At 48.2% G+C, this 24,409-nt stretch overlaps 1 protein-coding gene and 1 long non-coding RNA gene across 2 annotated transcripts in view; one reads left to right on the top strand and one right to left on the bottom strand.

Annotated features, from left to right (window-relative positions):
- Positions 1-24,409, bottom strand: part of LOC129634486 (protein FAM169B-like) — an 86,007-nt gene that overhangs the window by 36,745 nt on the left and 24,853 nt on the right. The window contains exon 4 of the mRNA XM_055556741.1: positions 5,010-5,095. Coding sequence (XP_055412716.1) covers positions 5,010-5,095 — 86 coding nt within the window. The remainder of the gene's footprint in view (positions 1-5,009; positions 5,096-24,409) is intronic.
- Positions 15,656-18,240, top strand: LOC129634087 (uncharacterized). Its single transcript, XR_008705405.1, has 3 exons — positions 15,656-16,423; positions 17,530-17,667; positions 17,763-18,240. It is a non-coding gene; the product is annotated as an uncharacterized LOC129634087 (long non-coding RNA).

Here is a 24,409-nt window from a genome sequence, read left to right as displayed (position 1 = left end):
TCCTGCCTTCAGTCTTTCCCAGCATCAGGGTCTTTCCTAATGAGTCAGTTCTTTGTATCAGGTGGCCAAAGTATTGGAGCTTCAGCTTCAGCATCAGTCCTTCTAATGGATATTCAGGGTTGACTTCCTTTAGGATGGACTGGTTGGATCTCCTTGCAGTCCAAGGGAATCTAAAGAGTCTTCTCCAACTCCTCAGCTCAAAAGCATCAATTCTTTGGCGCTCAGCCTTCTTTATGGTCCAACTCTCACATCCATACATGACTACTGGAAAACCATAGCTTTGACTATATGGACCTTTGTTGGCAAAGTAATGTCTCTGCTTTTTAATATGCTGTCTAGGTCAGGTATAGCTTTTCTTCCAAAGAACAAGCGTCTTCATTTCACAGCTGGCACAGGTGGTACAAGTGGAGGCCTCCTGCACCCACAGCAGACATAACTAATCAATCCCTCTTCTATGTGACTGAGCCCAGATACAGTCTAAATTCAGCTCTCTGGACAACTACAAGAAACCACTAAAATGTGGCACTTGAGGTAAAACCAAACAGCCAGTGACACAATGACAGTATTATTAGATTTTACTCCAACAACATGCCCAAATGACAGCCTAAGGGCCTGGGTGTTTATCACCCCTTCGTATGTACCATGATGAAATCAGCAGGAGTATTATTAATGCCTGGGCTGAGACTGCCACCCACATGCTACCATTTGATTCTTACCAGTCACGAGGGAAATCCTGGTTTACAGGTGAGGAAACTGAAGCTCAAAGAGGGTAAGCAATTACATTTGTTGATTTCACTGCCTCCTTCACAAGAGGACTTAAGACAGTTGGATGAGGGCTCTGCCAAAGGCAGGCCAGGTCTGAAACCCCAGACCAGGACTTCTGAGTCCCAGGCCAGCGGGACCTGCTGCAGCCCAGAAGGCTGCTCCCTTCTGCATTTTCATCCATTAGGGCTCTGGGAGAGGGAACTGCTGCTGCATGCATGCTCAGTTGTGTCCGACTCTTTGCAGCCCCCTGGACTGTAGCCCACCAGGCTCCTCTGTCCATAGGATTTTCCAGGCAAGAATACTGGAGTGGGTTGCCATGCCCTTCTTCAGGGGATCTTCCTGACCCTGGGATTGAACTCACTTCTCCTGCATTGCAGGCATTTTCTTTACCACTGTGCCACATGGGAAGTCCATAAGTTTGACATAAATATGATGCTTGGTTTTATATTTAATGTGTGCTGTGCTCAGTCGCTTCAGTTGTGTCCAACTCTTTGTGACACTATGGACTGTAGCCCACCAGGCTCTGTCCATGGGATTCTCCAGGCAAGAATACTGGAGTGGGTTTCCAATGGAGAGGATCTTCCCCACTCAGGGATTGAACCTGAGTCTCCTGGATTGCAGACAGATTCTTTTACTGCTGAGCTACCGGGAAAGCCCTTTATATTTAATACTGGACCCTTAAATATTTATCATCATCATCATCATCATCATTTGTGGTTGTGGCTTCTCGACTTAGATTTGCTGGGAGAGCTTCAGCAACTCACAGTTCATTTCAGTTTGTTTCTTCCACAAGTCAAGGGAGAAGACTGCTTCAGTGGTCTCTCAAACACTTGTATGTTTTTCAGATGCTTCAGTAATAAAAATAAATCAGCTTGTGGCCCTCTAACAAATGGCATGAAGTGCTTAGTGCCAATAAACTTATTAATTGGCCCAGAACGCAAACTATTTCACCTTCATCTGGAGCCAAATCTTAGATGAGAAAAAGATTTGCAAAAGCCAAACCAGCTTAACTCTGAGAAGCCACCCCAATTTTGTATTTCAGACAGTAGCAGCCAAATCAAGTTCTGACTTTAAGAATAACTAGTTCATCACGAAACCCAACGGATGTGATGTGGGAGGTTATATTTTTCAACTTATAAAACCAAAAAGTTCAGAGGAAAGCCAGAAGAGAAAAACAGATTGCATCTGGCAGAAGGGAAATAACCAATCAAAACCTGGCAGGAGAAAAAAGGAAAAAAAGAAAATGCACTTAATTTGTCCAATTTCATTACCGGGGTGGGAGGGGAATGAGTGACATGTGATTCTGACTTAGAGACATTTCTGAAAACAAAAAAACTAAGATCCAGTTCTAATCCCTCAATTAGGACCACTAATGATGTTCACAGAAAGAACACTAAGGAAGCTGGGTTTCAGTTTGGTTTGGTAATTTGTGAAGAGCTGGCTAAGAAATAGAATGCAATTAAAAGGAAAGAAGTCAAGACCCCACATTCTATAAATTGAGAGGAAAACTATCCCCACACACACAGCTGGGGCAGACAGATCTTTACAACCTGGTTCATTAAGTGGAATTAACACTCAGTTTCTGTTCACAGCATTAGCCACATTTTCAGAAAATGTGAGGGCTTTCCTGGTCTAAATTTAGAATTGATACACAAAGGAAGTTACCACTCTTGCTCTGGGGAAAAAAAACTATATATATATATGTATATGTGTATATATATATATATATGTATGTATGTATATTTAAAGAGCAAACCAGACTCTTCCTGGAATTTAGAGCACCCAGTCGCTCGTGCCACCTGCTTCATCTATGGCCAGTGACACACACAGCTACGTCAGGCAGCCTCACTGAGTACATCATGCTTATTTGCTGAACCTCCAGCCACCATTAATTTACTGGAAGAAAGCCCTTTTCAAAATAATATCTATCAAATCAATTAAAACCAGACCTGAAAACGTCTGCCATTTGTGACAATATGGATGGAACTTGAGGGCATGGTGCTGAGTGAAATAAGGGGGAAAACAGTGTGTGGCCTCACTTATACGTGTAACATTAAACGGCTAAACTCACAGCAACAGAGGCCAAGTGGTGGTTGCCAGGGTCTGGGCGTGGGGAAAAGGGAAAGATGATCAGTAGGTTCAAACTTCCAATAATAAGATGGACAAGGTCTGGGGGTCTAATACACAGCATAGTGATTGTAGCTAATGATACCTGTAATTATATACTTGAAAGTTGCCAAGAGCATAGGTCACCACACAAAAAGAAATGGCAATTAGGTGATGTGATGCAGGTTTAACTAACACTGTGGTAGTAATCATTTTGCAGTGTATCAGTGTATCAAAGCAAGACTGAGCACCTTAAACTTGTTCTTTACTCGCTAAGTCGTATATGACTTTTTTGCAACTCCATAGACTGTAGCCCACCAGGCTCCTCTTTCCATGGGATTTCCCAGGCCAGAATACTGGAGTGGGTTGCCATTTCCTCCTCCAGGGGATCCTCCAGACCCAAGTACTGAACCCATGTCTTGGCAGGCAATTCTCTACCATTGAGCCCTCCTTAAACTTACACAGTGTTATATGTCAATTGCATGCACGTGTGCTAAGTCACTTCAGTCATGTCTGACTCTCCGTGACCCTGCGGACCGTAGCCCGTCAGGGTCCTCTGTCCATGGGATTCTCCAGGCAAGAATACTGGAGTGAGTTGCCATGCCCGTCTCCAGGGGATCTTCCCAGCCCAGGGATTGAACCCATGTCTCTTACGTCTCCTGTATTGGCAGGGAGTTTCTTTACCATTTGTGCCACCTTATACCTCAACAAAGCTGGTGGAAGTGTAACCTTGAAACATACTTGAAAAAGATAACCCATAGAAAGGGGAGAAATATTTGCTAACAATATATGCAATAAGAGCTTGCATCTATAATATGGAAAAACTCTTACAACTCAACAGTAAAAAGTCAATCCAATTAAAAAGTGGGCCAAGGATTTTAATAGCTACTTTCCCCAAAATGGACAAAAAGTACATGAAAAGATGCTGAACATCCTTAGCCACTGGGAAACTTTACCCTTGCCATCCTCAGTCTCTATAAAGCCACAGCACCTCAAAGCCCACCAGGCCTGCCATCAGAGAGGCTCGAGTTTGTGTCCAGTTAAATCCCTTACTAGCTATGTGGCTCAGCTTCAACTTCTTTGTCTACAAAGCAAATACCTTAAAGATTTTGAAGTCAGATAATCCCTGTCAAAAGTCTAGGTAATACACAGGCTAGCATCTAGCACAGTGTCTAACTCATGCTGCTGCTAAGTCGCTTCAATCGTGTCCGACTCTGTGCAACCCCATAGACAGCAGCCTATCAGGCTTCTCCATCCCTGGGACTCTCCAGGCAATAACACTGGAGTGGGTTGCCATTTCCTTCTCCAGTGCATGAAAGTGAAAAGTGAAAGTGAAGTTGCTCAGTCATGTCTGACTCTTAGTGACCCCATGGACTGCCGCCTACCAGGCTCCTCCATCCATGGGGTTTTCCAGGCAAGAGTACTGGAATGGGGTGCCATTGCCTTCTCCGAAAAGTACCAATAAATCTACTGGAATGTAATAAAACTTCCCTACACACTAGAGAGATGATGTGGATTAATGTTTCAGAATTAAGACAGAAGAGGCCACTCAAGAAGGCAAGAGAGATTTACCAATAGACAGATACCTGTTACATATAGCCATTAACACTATTTTTCTTGAAGATGGGGTGTTATAGATGGAACAGTGCCCACCAAAAAGATATTAAAGTACTAACCCCCAGTGCTGTGAATGTGATTTATTTGGAAAAAGGGTCTTGACCACATCAAGATGAGGTCATTAGGGTGGGCCCTAATCCAACATGACAGGTGTCCATAGAGAAAGGGGGAATTTGGACAGAGCCAGACAGGGACAGAGGGATGAGGGTGGGAAGATACAGGGAGAGCACTGCTGAGAAGCCAAGGAAAGCTGAAGTTAGGAGACAGGCCTGGAACAGATTCCCTCACCAGCCTTGGAAGAAACCAACCCCGCCAACACTGTGCTTTTGGACTTCCAGCCTCTGGGACTAGGAAATAACACATGTCTGTTGTTTAAACCACCCAGTCTGCTGGCACTTTGTTAGAGCAGTCCTATAAAATGAATCCACAGGAGTAGACTAACTTACTAACATGATAATAAGTATGCTGACCTTTATAAACACTTACAATCACAATATCCACTTAAATTTGCAATGCCTCACCTTCATCAGACCTTCTCTTGAAGGATCAGAGGTTCTTAGTACATCTTCAGTGGTCCACCAGGACTGCTTCACATAAACAGCAACAACTGAAAGAGAAAGCCAAGAGAAAATGATGAGGTGCACATGGCCATCAAAGGGGCAGTTTTATCAGCTTGCAGCCACTGTCAAGATGCAAAGGAAAGTTTATGTGTGAGAAAAAGAAATGATGTTTCTAGGATGAGTTGTCTGAGAGCACTCACCAGGACAGAGCGACCACTCTCACCTGAAAGGACTTCAGAGCTGTCTGCAGAGATGGCCTGTTAACAACCCCAACACAGGATGTACCTCAGTGCTGTTGGGTGCAAGAGGCTACACGGTAGGACCAACAAATTCAAGGGTGAGAATTACATTTTTTTTTTTTAAGTCCAACTATATGACCCAATTTGGAACTCTGCAAATTTAGGCAAACCCAACATTGTCTAAGGGCATGGAATGACCCCTCATTATCCTGGGTGCTGGGTTTGGCATTGGCTTCTTTTACATGCTTTTCTTTCATTCTCACAATGAAATTGACATCTGCATTCTTCTGAGGACACTGACATTCTGAGAAGGAAAGGCAACCAGCAAGGAGGGCTGAGGTCAGGTCCTGCCCTCAGACCCGGGACTCCAAGCTTAATGTTCTTTCCAAGATGGGTCAGTTGTAGATGGGGAAATTGTGCAGGGGTGGTGCGGGTCTTTGGGTAAGAGAACTCTGGGGCTAGGACCTACATGAGAGGGAGGGTAGAGACATCTCTCCCACCCTACTCCTGCCCCCACGTTCTGAGACAATCACTGAGACCTGTTGATTCCACCCACTCTGAGTTTGGACATGGGGGCTTCCCTGGTGGCTCAGACAATAAAGAATCTACCTGCAATGCAGGAGACCCGAGTTTGATCCCTGGGTCAGGAAAATCCCCCGGAGAAGGGAATGGTTACCCACTCCAGTATTCTCGCCTGGAGAATACCACGGGCAGAGGAGCCTGGCAGGCTACAGTCCATGGATTTGTAAAGAATCAGACATGACTGAACGACTAACACCTGCTGCTTAGTAGAGGTGATCCTGGGACACCCTCAAACTCACCAGGCCCAGCTTCTCATCAGAACTACCCAGGCTGATCAGCCAAGGTGGCTGACAAGTTCGGATGAGGATCAGATGTGAAACACGCAGCACAGGGCCAGGCAGGTAGGGGCACCCAGCATCTGCTAATTAACACTCCAGTTCCTCCTTGCTCCTGCTGCAGCCGCCAGGCCCCATCATCCCACCTGCTGCCTCCTGACAGGATCCACCCCCTAGACCCCTGGATGCCCGCTGGTCTGTCCCCACCCGTCCCCTGTCCCAGTCTCCCCTGCCAGTCTTTCCATCCTAAGGGGCTGCTCCAAAGGCAAATCCAGTCATGGCCTCTGCCTCTTATCTCCCAACAAGGCAACTCTCCTTTCGTGGCTTAAAAATCACATTTTAAAACACTAAAGTCACTTTGGCTGCTTTCTGGCAATTTTTTTTAAAAGATTGTTTTTTTTTGTTTTTTTTTTTAAAGATTGTTTTTTAAGAGAAGTTTTAGGGCTCCCCTGGTGGCTCAGTGGTGAAGAGTCTGCCCGCCAATGTAGGAGACATGGGTTTGTTCCCTGATCCAGGAAGACCCCAAATGCTGCAGGGCAACTAAGCCCCTGCACCATAGCTATTGAGCCTGTGCTCTGGAGCCCAGGAGCCACAACCACGGAGCCCACGTGCTGCAGCTACTGAAGCCTGCATGCCCGGGAGCCCATGCTCTGCAACAGGAGAAGCCACCACAATGAGAAGCCTGCCCACCACAGCGAGAGAACAGCCCCCACTCTCCTCAACTAGAGAAAAACCCTTGCAGCAACAAAGACCCAGCACAGCCAGAAATAAATGAACAAAATTATTTTTAAAAGAAAGTTAAGTGCTTTTAAAAGAGAAGTTTTAGGTTTATGGCAAAATTGAGAGGAGCGAACAGAGATTTCCCATATTCCCCCTCCCCGGACACACAACCCTTGTTATCATCATCTCCCACCAGCGTGGGACACTCGTTACAACCGATGGACCTAAACCGACACTTCATGATCACCCGACGTTTCCATCAGGGTTCACTCTTGTACATTTTATGGGTTTTGACAAATGTATCATCACACGTACCTATCACTACGATATCACACAGAGTATTTTCATTGCCCTGAAAGCTGTCTGTGCTCTGCCTGCTCATCCCTTCTTACTACCTCCAACCCCTGGCAACCACTGATCTTTTTCCTGTCTCCATAGTTTTGCCTTTTCCAGAAGGTCATGTAGTTGGAGTCATACAGTATGTAGCGTTTTCAGATTAGTTTCTTCCTGATGCAAAGAACTGACTCATTGGAAAAGACCCTGATGCTGGGAAAGATTGAAGATGGGAGGAGAAGGGGACAACAGAGAATGAAATGGTTGGATGGCATCACTGACCCAATGGACATTAGTTTGAGTAAGCTCCGGGAGTTGGTGACGGACAGGGAAGCCTGGCGTGCCGCAGTCCACAGGGTCGCAAAGAGCCAGACACAACTGATCGACTGAACTCACAGTGAAATGCGTTTAAATTTGCTCTATGTCTGTTCATGGGGCTTTCCTCATTGCTCAGTTGGTAAAGAATCCACCTACAATGCAGGAGACCCCGGTTCAATTCCTGGGTGGGGAAGATCCCCTGGAGAAGGGATAGGCTACCCACTCCAGTATTCTTGGGCTTCCCTTGTGGCTCAGCTGGTAAAAAATCTGCCTGCAATGAGGGAGACCTGGGTTCAATCCCTGGGTTGGGAAGATCCCCTGGAGAAGGGAAAAGCTACCCGCTCCAGTATTCTGGCCTGGAGAATTCCATGGACTGTATAGTCCATGGGGTCGCAAAGAGTCAGACACGACTGAGCAACTTTCACTTTCCCATGTCTGTTCATGGGGCTTCCCAGCTGGTGCTAGTGGTCAAGAATCTGCCTGCCAATGCGGGAGACACAAGACACGCATGTTCCATCCCTGGGTCAGGAAGATCCCCTGGAGGAGGGCACAGCAACCCACTCCAGTATCCTCGCCTGAAAAATTCCATGGACAAGAGCAGCCTGGGCGGCTACAGTCCAAGGGGTCACAAAGAGTCAGACACGACTGAGCACACATGTCTTTTCATAGATATTTCATAGCTCAAAATGATTTCCAGCACTGTATTCAGTGCTAAAATATTCCACTGTCTGAATGCACCATAGTTCAGTCCTCCTCCACTATCTTTTTATACTACTTATATTGCCATTTCTATACCTGCTTCTCAAGACAGGTATCTGAGCCTCCAGGGGTCCAGGAACCACAAGATAAAAAAAAAAAAAAAATACATCTTCCCAGTCAAACCTTTTTAGCTGGAGAATTGAAGGAAAAAACAACCCAGAGTGGAAAACAAAAGTCCCTTGAACATTTAACGTCAGGCTCAAGACTTTAAAACAAATTTTGCGCGGCAATCGAGTTAAGCTGCCACCACCTTCCTCCCTATTCCTCTCTGCTCTTGGAGGAACTTAAGACCAAGTGATGACATTAGCTATGATTGAGCACTAACTCTGCACAACCAGTTCCTTCTTTCCAAAACCCAATAGCATCTAATTCACTGTCAGTTTCATACCAGTGGTGAATTTTGTCTTCTCCAACAATAGTTCTCAAATTGATAGAGCCGACTGAGAGAGAGAAGGGCCAATTAAATGCTTGACATCTGCCTTCATTTATTCAACTAAATTCATGCTCCAAATGGCACCTACTAGAACTTGCAGGAGGCTTATAAAACCATAAGGATTATTTTCCTGCTTAACAAGGTGAATCAATAAAAGATGTTCCATTTACTAATATGGTGTATTACTTGTAATACAGATGCTCGATTTACTGAGACAGTTTCAAACAGGAAATGTCTTACGACTTGGTGTTTGTGTGGTGCCTTGCAAAGTTTCACGGTGCACTGCAGAGCATTAATTAGCCACACAAGTTGTCACAGAATAGATTGAATTTTTTTTTCAAAACTAGTCTTAAGCTGTTAAGTATACATAACAATGAAGGTGACGTCTGATCAAATTTAATAGGCTTAAAATGCATTGTCTCCAAAATGACTCTTGAAAAAGAGAATCAGCCTTCCAAAGAACAGCAGCTTTTGATCAGAAAAGCCTGCGACCTAGTCAAGAGGAGACAGGCAGGAGGAATGGGACAGAGCCCTTGGAGAGAGGCTGTTCCTAGTTCAGCAAGGACAAAAGGTGGACCCTCGGGGGACAGGCAGCCACCGCAGAGCCAGCCTCGGGGCATCACGTCCGAGACACTGGGGCCAGCAGTTTCCGAGAGGCACAGTAGAAACCGCACAACTGTACTTTTAAAAGACAAATAGAATCCTGATCAGAACCCTCTGGCTCTCTACCACGTAGGACCTGGGAGACTGGACCCCTGCAAAAGGCTGAGCCATGGTGTCAGCAATCAACAGGTCACTGTGGGTGACAGGGCCAGCCTCACTGCTCTGATTTAGTGCCCATCTCCCCCCGAGTGACAGGTGACCACAAAGAAGATGCCAGTAATGGACTGTATTCTGTGACACCCCAAGGTTTCCCAAACAAGTTAAGACAGTGAGGCTGACTGACTCCCAGTGGCCTGGCTTCATCAAGGCTCAGCAGGATGAACTGAATTCTACCAGCTGGGGCTGAGTTCCCGGACGCACAAATGGCCCAGCTCCCCAGAGGCCGCTGAGTAAGTCTGCATCCTTGCCCCTGGGAGTCAGTAGCCTGCAGAGAAGAGAGAGTTAAACAAGCTGCTGCAATATGGAGCAGGACGTGATAGACGCTGGAATCAAGCTGGGAGCCAGAGTCCAGAGGACCCAGAAGAGGGGTCAGTTCTGCTGAGGGGCTGGGAAATTAGAAGACGCTTGCTCCTTGGAAGGAAAGCTATGATCAACCTAGATAGCATATTAAAAAACAGAGACATTACTTTGCCAAAAAACGTCCATCTAGTCAAAGCTATGGTTTTTCCAGTAGGCATGTATGGGTGTGAGAGTTGGACTATAAAGAAAGCTGAGCACCGAAGAATTGATGCTTTTGAACTGCAGTGTTGGAAAAGACTCTTGAGAGTCCCTTGGACAGCAAGGAGATCCAACCAGTTCATCCTAAAGGAAATCAGTCATGGATACTCATTGGAAGGACTGATGCTGAAGCTGAAGCGCCAATACTTTGGCCACCTGATACAAAGAACTGACTCATTGGAAAAGACCCCGATGCTGGGAAAGATTGAAGGTGGGAGGAGAAAGGGATGACAGCGGATGAAATGGTTGGATGGCATCACTGACTCGATAGACATGAGTTTGAGTAAACTCTGGGAGTTGGTGATGGACAGGGAAGCCTGGCATGCTGCAGTCCATGGGGTCACAAAGAGTCGGACACAACTGAGCGGCTGAACTGAACTGAACTGGGAAAGCATCCACAGGAAGTTAGCCAGATCAGGTTCTGGATCGCCGGGTAAGGCGTCAGAACAGGCAGAGACGACAGGGGAGGGCAGGGTAACCCTCGAGAAGAGGCACAGAGCCGTGCAAATCCAAGGCCACACTCAGGACACCTCAAGCAGTGTGCTGGGCGAGGCTTAAACATGGGCGAGGCAGAGGGGCAAACATCGATTATAGCAAGGTTGCAGCAAACACGGCTAATGTGTAGAAGCCCATCACTTCCCTACATGCCAGCAACAGACAAGTGGAATTTGAAATTACAAACAATACCATTTACATTCAGTTCAGTTCAGTCGCTCAGTCGTGTCTGACTCTTTGCGACCCCATTTATCACAGCACGCCAGGCCTCCCTGTCCATCACCAATTCCCAGAGTTCACCCAAACTCATGTTCATCGAGTCAGTGATGCCATCCAGCCATCTCATCCTCTGTCGTCCCCTTCTCCTCCTGCCCCCAGTCCTTCCCAGCATCAGGGTCTTTTCCAATGAGTCAACTCTTCACATGAGGTGGCCAAAGTATTGGAATTTCAGCTTTAGCATCAGTCCTTCCAATGAACACCCAGGACCGGTCTCCTTTAGGATGGACTGGTTGGATCTCCTTGCAGTCCAAGGGACTCTCAAGAGTCTTCTCCAACACCACAGTTCAAAAGCATCAATTCTTCGGCGCTCAGCTTTCTTCACAATCCAACTCTCACATTCATACATGACCACTGGAAAAACCATAGCCTTGACTAGATGGACGTTTTTTGGCAAAGTAATGTCTCTGGTTTTGAATATGCTATCTAGGTTGGTCAAAACTTTCCTTCCAAGGAGTAAGCGTCTTTTAATTTCATGGCTGCAGTCACCATCTGCAGTGATTTCGGAGCCCAAAAAATAAAGTCTAACACTGTTTCCACTGTTTCCCCATCTATTTGCCATGAAGCAATGGGACCAGATGCCATGATCTTAGTTTTCTGAATGTTGAGCTTTAAGCCAACTTTTTCATTCCCCTCTTTCACTTTCATCATTAGCACCCCCCAAAAATGAGATACTTAGGCTTATACAAAATGAAATATTTTCATTTATATAATCTAAGAAATATGTATAAAAGCTATACAAGGAAAATTATTTACAAAACTCTGATGAACAAAATCAAAGAAAAACTAAATAAAGAGATATTCTGTGTTCTTGAATAGCAAGCTTCAATAGTATCAAAATGCCAGTTCTTCCCAACTTGACGTATAGACACAATACAGTCCAAATGAAAATTCCAAGAAGTTATTTTGTGGATTTACCTGAAATGATTCTGAGGTTTACAAAGAGAGGCAAAAGACAATACTAGAAGAGAACAAACCTGGAGAATGGACACTACCCAACTTCCAGATTGCAGTAACCCAGACAGTACAACATCAAGGGAACAGACAGACCAATGCAACAGAATGTAGAGCCCAGAAACAGACCTACATGAATGTAGTCAACTTCTACGTAGTCAACTTTGACAGAGGCGCTGGAGAAGGAACTGGCAACCCCCTCTGGTATTCTTGCATGCAGAATCCCATGGACAGAGGAGCCTGGGGGGCTATAGTTCATGGGGTCACAAAGAGTTAGACACGACTGAGCACACACGCATGACAGAAGAGCAAATGCAACACAGGAGAACACAGATAGTCTTTCTAACAAACGATGCTGTAACAAACGGACATCCACATGCCGAGAAATAAATCTCAGCACGTAACTTTCACTCTTCACAGACGCCACCTCTACAAACATAAACCAGTGCCGACAGAGAGAGGAAACAGGAAGCATTTTGGACACGGCCCTGTGGACCTTGTATGAGAGAAGACAGGGCTCAGTGCCAGGCGGGGCTCAGCGTCCAGCTTCTTCAATTACTAGCTGCATGACCTTCACCCCCTGCCCCACCTTGGGTCCCCCGTCTGTTGTATGGAGCCCTCAACAGCCTCTTAACCTAGCCTTTACACAGTTTTGGTGAAAGAGCTCACTTCACTCAACTGCTTTACCCAAAGTGTCAGTCATTTCCAAAGACTTCCTCCACCTGCTTCAAGTGTTGCTCTGGGATTCCAAAGAAGTATGAAAAGCCCTTGTTATTTGCTGGCTTTTGTCAGGGACACAATGGAAGCTCTTGCTAACACTCTGTTTCTTCCTGGGAGCTCCCTTGCCAAACTTCCTGTTCTGGTTTGCATGGGAAATGTCTGCCTTTCTTCTCCACCTTGACCACTACCATCCTGTCCGCCACCTCCCAGTGTGAGTGTGGACACGTTCCTCCCCACCACGCTCGGTCCTTTTCCATCAGGGAGCTTTAGCTGACCATCATGTTCCTGGCTTCCTCCTCCCAGGCTTGTGAGGACAACCATACCTGATCAAGGCACACACTTTCACCTGCCCAGAAGCTCCCAAGATTTTTAAACCTTTCACCTTGCCAAAGATTTCTTAATGGAGCTAAATCCTTTTTTATTTAAATATCTTTAAATAAAACAATCACCTTTTAAAAGTTGGGTGAGGGAGAGCTGGTTGCCACCCGTCACCTTGCACGGGGCGGGGCTGTGGCAGTGGGGAGCTCTCCTGAGAAGGACTTGAAGGAGCAAGGAGCAGCACTGCAAGGATCTGTGACATTGGCGGGGGACGGTGGCCCACGTGCCCTGCTTGCTGGGCCTCCTCATGTGCCAGCACCGAGGTTAGGGGAGCAGTAGGGTGGTTCAGGGCCCTCCAGAGGCCACAATTCTGAAGCACATGGTCATCCAACCCACATGCTGAGTAGCTATTGTGAACAGAGCACATGATAAAGCCACCAGAGGAATGCAAGTTAGACTCTGGCTTAAGACATCTACAACCTGGAGGAGGAGACAGCACCTGGGACATGAAGCACCTCCAGCCATGGAGGCCTCTGGGGCCACACCCTACAGACCATCAGTGGCCACCATGCTTCCGAGGAGGAGAGGAACACGATACTGTTACTGATTTAAAGTAATAATATTTTCCAGAACCACATGTCCAAGCACCTACCAAGCACCTGGTTTGTTTTTTTTTTTTTTCCCCTCAGGTGAGGCTCAGAGGGGTTAGGAAACTCAAAGTCAAGTGCCTGCAAACAGCAGTGTTGGGACTGGACATGAACTGGGTCTCACAGGTTTTAGAGCGCCTGCTCTAACCACTATACTCCAGGGGCAGAATGGACAGAGAGATGGATGACAGAGCCAGGAGCAGGCCCTGAGAAGGCTGGCAGAGTAGGGAAGACAGAGTTGAGAGGAGAGGTGAGGAGCTGACCAGGCAAAACACTGATGAGCACAGAGAGGCCAACAGGAAAGATCTTAACAGAGTGAGCCTCATTCAGCACTTTGAGATGGGAAGGAGGTGATTTATTCATTTATTCAGCAGACACTTGACACCAGGGACCCAGGACAGAAGACATTGCTCAGCAGGAGCAAGACAGACCACCAGGCCAGGACCAAACACACCATGAGCAGCACCCCAGATGTGAGCAGCATCAGGCAACCACTCAAGGGCCGTGTCTTCATCCATCCATGCAGCTGTGACAGAACACCATGTATGACAATACAAGTTTACTTCTCACACTTGTGGAGGCTGGAAGTCTGAGATCACGGTCAGGTTCCGATGAGAGCCTTCCGGGCCACAGACAGCCAACTTCTCACTGTGTCCTTACGTGGCAGAAGGGGAAAGGGAGGCCTCTGGGGTCTCTTTGATAAGGGCGCTAATCCCATTTGAAAGAGCCCCACCCTCAAGACGTAAGCACATTCCAAACGCCCCACATCCCAACCCTATCACCTGGTTTAGGATTTCAGCATATAAATTTGGTGGGTGACACAGACATTCGGACCATAGCAAGCTATCTGGAAGGAGTGGGGCAGAGTTCCAAGAACAGGCACGAGCCAGACTAGGGTCCGACGCTGGGGTGCCTGGGGACCAGGCTGAGGTACTGGCTTTGTAATAAGTCTCTGGAGGAGTCCAATCAATGATAGACATGATCAGAGTGGTGGTTTACGAAGAGAACATGTAGGTTGGGCCCAGGTGGGAAGAATTAGCCCTTTTGTGATTAAGAAGAACAAAAACATTGCTTGAGAAGATCACACTGGATTTGGGGGCGGGTTAAGGCCGGAGCCAGGGAAGACGATGGAGGGTATGAAGATCTAGCCAAGAAGTGAGGCAAGGCTGAGCTCAGCAGTCACGCTGCCGGGAGAGGGAAGCCGGGGGGCAGGGAAGACCACCTGTGAGCCAAACTGGCCCTAAGGCAGAAGAGACAGGGGAGGTGGGGCTTGAGCAGAAGGAAGTGGGTGCTGCACCAGGAGGCATTGAGGATGTGGGAGAGGTGTGAGACAGCGAGGTCAGCGTGGCCAGTGGGACACACAACCCGAGCTGAGCAGAGTCAGAGAAGGTCCATGCCCCAGGCCATCACAGGAGCCCAGGAGGGAGGAGTTTTCACGTGTGTGCATATGCAAGCCCACAGACAAACACACACACCCCCTGCATGCATGCTATGTCGCTTCTCTGCAACCCCCTGGACTGTAGCCCACCAGGCTCCTCTGTCCAAGGGATTCTCCAGGCAAGGATACTGGAGCGAGCTGTCATGCCGTCCTCCAGGGGGTCTTCCCAACCCAGGGATCAAATCCTCACCTCTTACATCTCCTGCGTTGGCAGGTGGGTTTTCTACCACTAGCGCCACCTGGGAAGCCCACACACCCCTTACCTCCCCACAGTAATTGCCAGTTGTTCACGGACTGGCCCCCGGTTCCCACTTCTTCAATCACAGCTGAAGGAGCTTCAGGCGGGTCTCCCTGCTGCCCCGCACCCTCCTCCCTCGGTTGCTCCTCCAGAATCTAAGCCACCACGGCCCTGTTACAAATCTAAGAAATATGTAGTTCCCCCAAAATAGAGCACAGTTAAACCAAAGTGACAGGCCATCTTCCCAAAAGCAAAATACACGTAGGAAAAAAAATGCTGAAAAGTCCTGGCAGAGGACAGCACATAAACACATTCCAAGGCATTGCATGACTTTTATGCAACATTGACTGGGCCGGTCAATAATCTGAGGGGAGGGGAAACATACACGAGTTGACATGGCAACGGTCACATCACATTACTCGGGCTACCATTTCCATACAGATGTCTTCCTTAAAGGAAAACACTTCCCCACATGCCCTGTGAACTTGGGTGCCTCTCTGCCAGGGAGAAGGGAACATCTGGTTTGCCTTGTATCTGCATCAGCCTCCCTGTGGGTCTCAGGCCCTTCTTGCCTTCAGCAACTTGGTTTCCATGAGTGGAGATTTTAACTCAAGGAAGATGGAGTGAGATGGGGGTGCCTGGATGCTGAGGCCCAGATGGACTGCAGGGTGTTGGAGGCAGAAAGAAACCCACTCTGGAGCTAGTCTCTCTAGGAAAGGCATCTTCAAAATCATAGGCTGCACCCAGGCCAGCACAGCACATTTCTCAGGCCTGGAAACAGAGGGAAGTGCAGACAGCCCAAGCTGTAGTGGTAAAACCCTCGGATGACTCAAAGAAACACCTCCCAGCCCAGACAATGGCTCCATCCTTGACACTCAGAATATTTTCCTTGGAGCTTCCCTGTTTTCCAAATACCATCAGTCCCTTGGTAAGAATGACATGTCTCTGTTTGTGGGATGCTGTTTTCCCCTACACTGACATCCAGCTCACAGTGAGTGCCATGAATTAACAAGGAATAAAGAAGGAAATCCCAAACAATAGCCAACATGTGTTCCCAAAACCCAGTGCTTTCACTGCAAATAGATCTTCAATCTGCACCCGTCACAGCCCAAGGAAAACAGAACTCCTGTGATTTCCAGCACGGAGCTCTCTTAGCTTCTGTGAAGTCAGGTCCTGCTCAACCTGGGGGCTACCTGACTCCCCCCATGCTTGCCCAACCACACAGGCACCTTAGCCACCAGGCAGAGCAGGTACTTAAATTGAGGCTGAATTTCTGAGGCTCTTTTCCCCCAAACTGTCAAGCCCACGTAAGTGGGATGCCCCTTTGTAGAAGGCGGGAGGATGGGACCCATTTCAAGTTGATGCCTACCTCCACATTATCCAAAACGCAAGCATAAAGGCATAAAAATTCATCATCCAAGGAATCATAGGAAGCTGTACCAAGGAGGCTGGCTGCTCACCAGGTGGTCCCTGGACCCTTGAGTCTGCAGGGGTCATCACACTTCAAAGCCAGGAAAACTGCGATTACATCTCCGCATACCTCTCCTCCACTCCCACCATATTAGCCTGCTTTTTGCCAGAGAGACAAAAATCACTTCACCGACTCATGTCCGTAGGCTCACTCTGCAAACAGAGCTGGGTTTGGCCCCATCCCTCCCACCTGCCGGGAGGCCTGACGTCTCCCTCAAGGCACCCAGGGACCCAGGAGCTGCTCTGGCCGGGTCCTCTCTCCCTGAAGTTCAGAGATTCACAGTTCCTCCCCGACTCCCACTTCCCTGGTGACTCAGATAGTAAAGAATCTGCCTGCAATGCGGAAGACCTTGGGTCGATCCCTGGGTTGGGAAGATCCCCTCCAGAAGGGTATGGCAACCCACTCCAATATCCTTGCCCGGGAAATCCCATGGACAGAGGAGCCTGGTGGGCCACAGTCAATGGGGTTGCAGAGAGTCGGAGACAACCTTCCCTTTCTTATCCCCACTCCCATCTTATGGCCTTCCCCCCAACTCCTGCTCACAATCTGTGCCGCCTGCTCAGGGGTGAGGAACGTCCCAGAAAGACCCTTTCACTCCTACCGAAGTTCCCTGGGCCTCTCGGGGCACATCTCACTTCCCCACCGCCCACCCCTGGTGACCCACCACCCACCTGCCCCAAACGCAGCCCAGACAAGGCCTGGCCCTGGGCCCACCGTGTCGCAATCCCCGCCTAGCCCACGACAGCCACCAGGAAGGCGGCTCCTCAGCGGCTCTGGTTTCAACTGAATGTTTGCCTTGGCTCTTGCTGTCACTGCAGGCCTAGAATGGGCATGCTTTTCCAGGAAAAAATCATCATTTTTTGATTCCCTGCTTGTTTTTCTCAGGGTGCACATGACATGCAATCACCAAAAACCGTAAATAAATTAGCAGCAATTTGAAGGATGAGTGTTATGCTTGGTCACAAAATGTCCTGGAGGCGAACTGAGGGGGAGCGATGTTCCAATCACGGAAGCCAGCATGTGGTAACAAACACAAACATCCTTCCCCCCGCCTGCCCGCCCGCCCTGCTCCCCTGCCTGCTCCCCTCTCCTCAAGGACCCTGCTTTCCATTTCTCAGCCGTGCCGCCTCCCCTGCAATTCACCCCGCTCCCTCCAGGAAGAAAGAGCCAAGAAAGGTTGCAGAGCGGTGTGCAGCTGGGACCTGGCCCACACCCAGACCCCGCCTCCAATTTGACAGCCCCCAGACCCTGCAGACAGCTCAGGTTGCCTCTCCCCAAGCTTTTCCTTCCAGATCACCCAGCACAGTGGGCACTATCAATGATTCAGGCCGGAGCCCAAGTGTCTCCTGGATTCCCCTCCTGCCTGCTCCAGTCCATCCCAAATCCTGTCATTTCCATCGGGTGAGCCCTCAGCCCCCTCCTCTGGGCGCCCTCAGACTCCTGGACCCCCAACACTTGTCTTCCCTTCTCTCCACCCTCTCTTTTGATCATGACTAAGACATTCCACGAAGGACTGAGATCCAAAGGCAGGACGCTTCCTCCCACCCCAGTCCCTACCCAGCCTCCATAACATCACCAGGCATCTTGCCCACTCCCCCAGCACAGCCTCCCCACCAGTCAGGGGCCACAAGCACAGAGAAGGCTTTAAGAAAAGTGAAAAAAAGTGAAACTGTTAGTTGCACCGTTGTGTCCAACTCTTTATGACCCCATGGATTGGAGTGGGCAGCCATTCCCTTCTCCAGGGAATTTCTCCTGATCCAGGGTGCAAACCCAGGTCTCCTGCATTGCAGGCAGATTCTTTACTGTCTGAGCCACCAGGATCTCCCAGGCTTTACGAATGTAAACTTCAAAACATTCAGAGAAGGGGGTCGGCGAGACTCAGGGCCAGAGTCGCAAGGTGGGGTGCCGCCTGGGATGAGAGGGGCCTCCCTCCTGGGTCCCCAGTGCCTCCATGGGTGCTGCTTCAGGCCCAGAGTGCCCAGCCCTGCAGGGCAGAGTGCCTGTGTGCCCACTGCATGCCCACCAGCCAGCCTGAGGCTGGGAGAGAAGAGAGTCCCAGGGAGCGGGCAGTGGAGAACTTCTCAGGCCTCCTACCTTCTACGTTGGCCAGACGGGCACTTCCCTGACAAGGACTCCATGCTCCTCCTACACCTCGCAATACTCAAGAGTCCCCTTATTCTGGAAACTTCTGTAGCATTGTGGCATTGCATCTCTTACATGTGACTCAATTATAAACTCCCATTTTTAATCAGCCTCTGGGCATTCTTTGTCCTGCCTTCTAATCATCAACTACTAGGTTTTATACAGGAGGGAAAAAAGCCAACAAACAAACAGATATTGTCAGGAGAGCTGGAAAAAAAATCTGACAAGTTTCCTGACAAGGAAAACAGGAAGAGATCATCTAGGAAAAGTAACCGTGTGGCCTAGGAGCCCACAGAGAGCTTCCATCAGAAAGAGCAAACGCTAAAAGGAAGAGCATCAAGGGTGGAAGAGGCCCCCCACAGCCAAGGTCCCCAGGCCCAGCACAGTCCTGGAAGATCAAAGTATGAAAAGGCGGGCAAGGAGGAAGTCCAGGCAGGCCGGGAAGACTTTCAAGGAAACAGGAGAGCTGTCTGGGGTGGCTGGCCAGACAGAGGAGAGAGCCTGAGGCAGAAACACACCTTAGCCAGAGGCGCCAAGGGCCACAGGGAAGCCTCTTCACTGTAAAGGTGACAACCAAGGCGTGTCCGACTCGTGCAGCCCCACGGACTGCAGCCCGCCAGGCTCCTCTGTCCATGGGATTCTCCAGGCAAGAATACTGAAGTAGGTAGCCATTTCCTTCTCCAGGGGATCTTCCCGACCCAGCGATCAAACTCAGGTCTCATGCATTGCAGGCAGATTCTTTACCAGCTGAGCCACAAGGGAAGCCCCAAAACACTGGAGTGGGTAGCCTATCCCTTCTCCAGCGAATCTTCCTGACCCAGGAATCGAACCGGGGTCTCCTGCATTACAGGCGGATTCTTTACCAACTGAGCTATCAGGGAAGCCCCAAGAGCAGGGAAGGTGTCACTTATTATATCAATGAGGTGATTTTTGACCCACCCAAGGATGGGACCTGGGCTTCCCTGGTGGCTCAGATGGTAAGCAACCTGCCTGCAGTGCAGGAAACCCGGGCTCGACCCCTGGGTCGGAAAGGTCCCCTGGGGAAGAGAATGGCCACCTACTTCAGCATTCTTGCCTGGAGAATCCCATGGACAGAGGAGCCTGGCAGGCTACAGTCCATGGGGTCACAAAGAGTCAGACACAACTGAGCGACTAATACACATACAAGGATCACAAGGATGGGACCTGGTTGCCAGGAGAACCAACTATGTGATTAGAGAGCTTGAATTTTTGGTCCCATCCCCCAATGTCCAGGGGGAGAGAGCTTAGAGGTTTAATCAATTGCCAACGGTCGGTGATTTAATCAATCATGACTATGTAATGAAGCTCCTATAAAAATCCAAAAGGACTGGGTTCAGAGAGATTCTGGGCTGGTGAACACGTGGAGGCATAGAATCACACGAACCTCTGGCTTATAACCAGTCAGCCAGGAGGAACTGCATGGGCTTGAGACTGGCACCTAAAGTGGGGAGCAGGGGAGTCTGGTAGGACCGAAACCTTAACCTATAGACCTTGGTGGTCTCTCCAGGTAGTGCCCGAGTTGAGTTGAACAGAAGAACATCCAGCTGGGGTCTGGAGACCTACTTGATGCTGTGGGAAATCACCCACTTCCACACCCTGGAAACTGGATCTCAAAACACATTTCATCTGAACAGACATTTTTCAAAGACATACAGATGGCCAACAAGTACACGAAAAAGTGCTCAACATCACTAATAATCGGGGAAATACAAACCAGAACCATAATGAAATATCACCTCCCATCTGTTAGAATGGTTATTATCCAAAAGTCAAGAGATCGTGAGTGTTGGTGAGGATGTGCAGAAAAGGGAAACTTCATGCACTGTTGATGGAGATGTAAATTGGTGCAGTCATGATGAAAAACAGTATGGGGGGGGGTCCCTTAAATTTTTTTTCAAACAGAACTACCCCTTGATTCAGCAATCCCAACCTGGGTATTCATCTAAAGAAAGAAAAAAACAAACTTGAAAAGATATATGCACATACATCTACACAAAAGCGTGGATAACAATTTTCACAGCAGCATTACTCACGATAGTCAAAAGGTGGAAAAACCCAAATGTCCATCAGTCAGTAAACAGGTAAACATAAGGTGGCAAATCCACACAGTGAAATAATATTCAGCCATAAAAAGTAAATGCAGTACTAAGACTTGCTAAAACATGGATGATCCCTGAAGGCATTATGAATGAAGAAAGTCAGAGGCACAAGTCCACACACTGCCTGAGTCCATTCAAGGGAAATGTCCAGACTAGGCAGATCTGCAGAAACAGAAGAGATCGCCTAAGGCTGAGGCGGGTAGGGAAGCGGGGTCGGTTTCTTTTAAGGGTAATGAAAATTAAGTGTGGTGAGAGATGCACAACTCTGTGAATACACTAAAAACCACTGAACTGTATGCTTTAAATGGGTAATTGTATGATATGTGAACTACAGCTCCATAAATCTCTGTGTGTGTATACATACATATATAAAGGAATAAAAATAGTCCTTCCTGTGGATTCAAAACAACTACACAAACACTGGAGGACAAAGCCACATCTTGACAACAAGTTTGCATTAAAATCCCAGGGGCTGGTTTACCCAGTAATGAGCTGTCAGCTGGAGGTGTCAGCTTTGGGCTGGTTCTGCTAAAATGCCGAGGTAAACAGAGGCGAATTTCGTGGAAACAGAACGTCCAAGGAAAGTGAGGCACGGTCTCACCAGCCACCCCTCTCCTCCCAGTTCTCTGGCGCCGGTTTCCCAGATGGCTCCTGGGAATCTTGCTACAGGACCGATGCTGACTCAGCAGGGCTGGGCTGGGGCATAAGCTCCTGCATTTCTAACAAGTTCCCCGCTGGACACCTGGCTGCTGGGCCACGGGCCACTCCCCTGAGCAGGAAGACAGGAAACCGAAGCCCAGAGGTGCTAAATAGCTTAACCCAGGCCACCCACTCATAAAGGGCAGAAGATCCACATCAAAGGAGAAGCAGCATGAGCGTGGCCGTCTTAAAGGGAGACGTGGGAGACACGGCAGCTGGCCGCAAGCCTGGGGAGATCTGCCATCTGGGATGGCCGTGCCACCTGCCTGGATGGCCCCTCTGGGAGCAGTAGGCCCATGAGGAGACATCGGACACATCCGTGTGGGCTCCTTAAGGAGCACATCCTAATGGAGCTGTCCCCAGAGCAAAGCAGGCTCTCCCAGGACACGGAAGCCCCAGACAAGAAGCCAGAGCCCCGGACCACACCTTCGTGATTCTGGCCTATCTCTAGTCCATCTTCTGTGTGCTCAGTCGCTCAGTTGTGTCCGACTCTTCACAACCCTATAGACTGTAGTCCGTCAGGCTCCTCTATACCATCGTCTTAGTCCTACCATAAAAGAGGCATCGTGTGCTATGATGATAAAAATAAATCTTACAATGACCAATCTTTAAATTCTAGCTAAGGGTACTCTGCTGGGAGACCTATTTCCCTTCTTTTTTTGAAGGAGATTAACAAGGGTTCTAAGTGTTACAGCCATGTTAATAAGAAACAGAAACTCTTTCCTTGATAAACAAGTGTTCTAAGTGTTACAGCCATGTTAATAGGAAACAGAAACTCTTTTCCTGATATGTTTAAGACGGAAATAAAATTCAAAAGATTATCCTTTTTCTCCTTCTGAAATTCAGCAGTACCACTTAAATCATCTTGGAAAGCACTGGGCCTAATGATCTACACGCCCTTTTGACTGTGAGCTTCTGGACCCCTGCCTCCCTTCTCTAAAGCTTAACAGCCCTAGTTTCCTCGAGCCTTGTTCAAATGGTTTCAAGCCCTCTCATCCCCCTGTTGCTCTCCACAGATAAGCACCAGTTTGTTTCAGCTGCGGCTTGAGCAGCACCAAAGAGAATGGGTTAGGGTTAGGGTTCCTGTAATTGAGCAGGAACATCATCCTTCCATTAAGACAGCCCCGGTCCCGTCTGCTTCCCAGCAGCCCCCACTGCAGCGCCCGGGCCCCCTGCGCTCCCAAGGATGAGAATCGCCACCTGTTTCCTTTCCTCCACGTGGTGTAGAGGTGCAGCCTCCCTGGCCCGTCCTTTATCTCTGGCTGCTTGGGGACAGACTGCATGATATTCATCCAATGAGGCAGTTTGGGATTAGCAAAAAGAACAATGGTCTTACCATTAAGAGTGGTTCCAAAACAAATTAGATGGCCTTAGCGCGAGGTCGCCTTTCCCTCCATAAGGTTTGCAAGCACAATCTGCCAAGGAGGTAATTCAGCTGCTGAAGTCTGGCCGGCAATTGATGGGAAGGCCTCCCATTCTACAACCCTGTGCCTCTACAGCGCAATACTCAAAGACAGAGAAGAACATGCAAAGATGCTCCATGATGGAAGAATATTTCTAATCCCATGCCTGCTCTCTGCCCTGGATATTCCAAAGCGTCAGATTTTCTGCCACAGATCATTTCATCCTCACAGCTACTCTGTGAAGTAGCTAAGGTGTCCCCATTTTGCAAATGACTGAACTGAGGCTCAGAGAGGCCAAACCATTTATCTGGGTCACCCAATCAGTTGGCAGAGCCAGGACGCCAAGTCTGTTGAGTCCGATACCAAAGTGCACATTCATCTCATTCTCTACAGGTCCCGGGAAGATATGAGAGGAGCAAAAGGCCATCAGCTGAGGGAATCTGGAATGCTAGGATGCACAATTTTGATTCAATATGAGAGGTAAGAAAAGACAACTTTTTGACTAGAGGAGTTATTTTTTTTTTAATCTTTGTAAACACTTGAGATCAGTTAATAATTTAAAAATAAGAGGAGTAGTGAAACAGGGGAAATAAATGAAAGCCAGGGTCCTGGGGGAGGTGCAGAAGCAGCTCAGAGAGGGAGGCTTCTGGCAGCCATTGGCTGTGTCCCCTGGGGGACAGAAACTGATTAGAGAAACAGTCGAGCGTGAGCGCAGCAGGGAGCGGCCAGACAGATGGGATGAGGGCACGTGCCTCTCAGACCACCTTCACGGAAAGCACGTCCCCAGCTTCTTACAGGAGAAAGCTGGAAGGCTGCGTTACCGGCAGACCTCGTTCCACTGCACCGCACTTTACTCTGCTTCACTTTACTGCATTTTTTTAACAACAAATCAAAGGTTTGTGACAACCTTCGGCCACTGTCGTTTGCCCAATAGTAATTGCTCACTTGATGTCTTTATGTCACATTTTGGTCATTCTCATGATATTTTAAATTCTTTCATTATCATTACATTTGTTATGATGATCTGTGATCAGTGATTTTTGATATTACTTATTACAAAAAGATTACTATGATTTGCTGAAGGCTCAGATGATAGCTTTTTTTAGCAATAAAGTATTTTTAATTAAGATGTGTACATTTTTTAGACACAATGCTACTGTACACTTAATAGACAATAGTATAAACATAATTTTTCTATGCACTAGGAAACCAAAGAATCTGTGGACTCGTTTTATTGCAATATTCGTTTTACTGCAGTGGTCTGGAACCTCCACAAGGTCTCCAAGGCCTGCTTGTACTCACATCTTCACAGTATTCCGCCATGAACATTAAGTGCTTGCCACCAGGGAATTCACAACTCTGGGATGTCTTTCATTTGCTCACAGGGTTACCAGAAGTTAC

Source organism: Bubalus kerabau, chromosome 19 (assembly GCF_029407905.1).
Source record: "Bubalus kerabau isolate K-KA32 ecotype Philippines breed swamp buffalo chromosome 19, PCC_UOA_SB_1v2, whole genome shotgun sequence".
NCBI lineage: Eukaryota > Metazoa > Chordata > Mammalia > Artiodactyla > Bovidae > Bubalus > Bubalus kerabau.
Note: the sequence above shows the minus strand (reverse complement) of the source record. Positions and strands in the feature narration are given on the sequence as shown.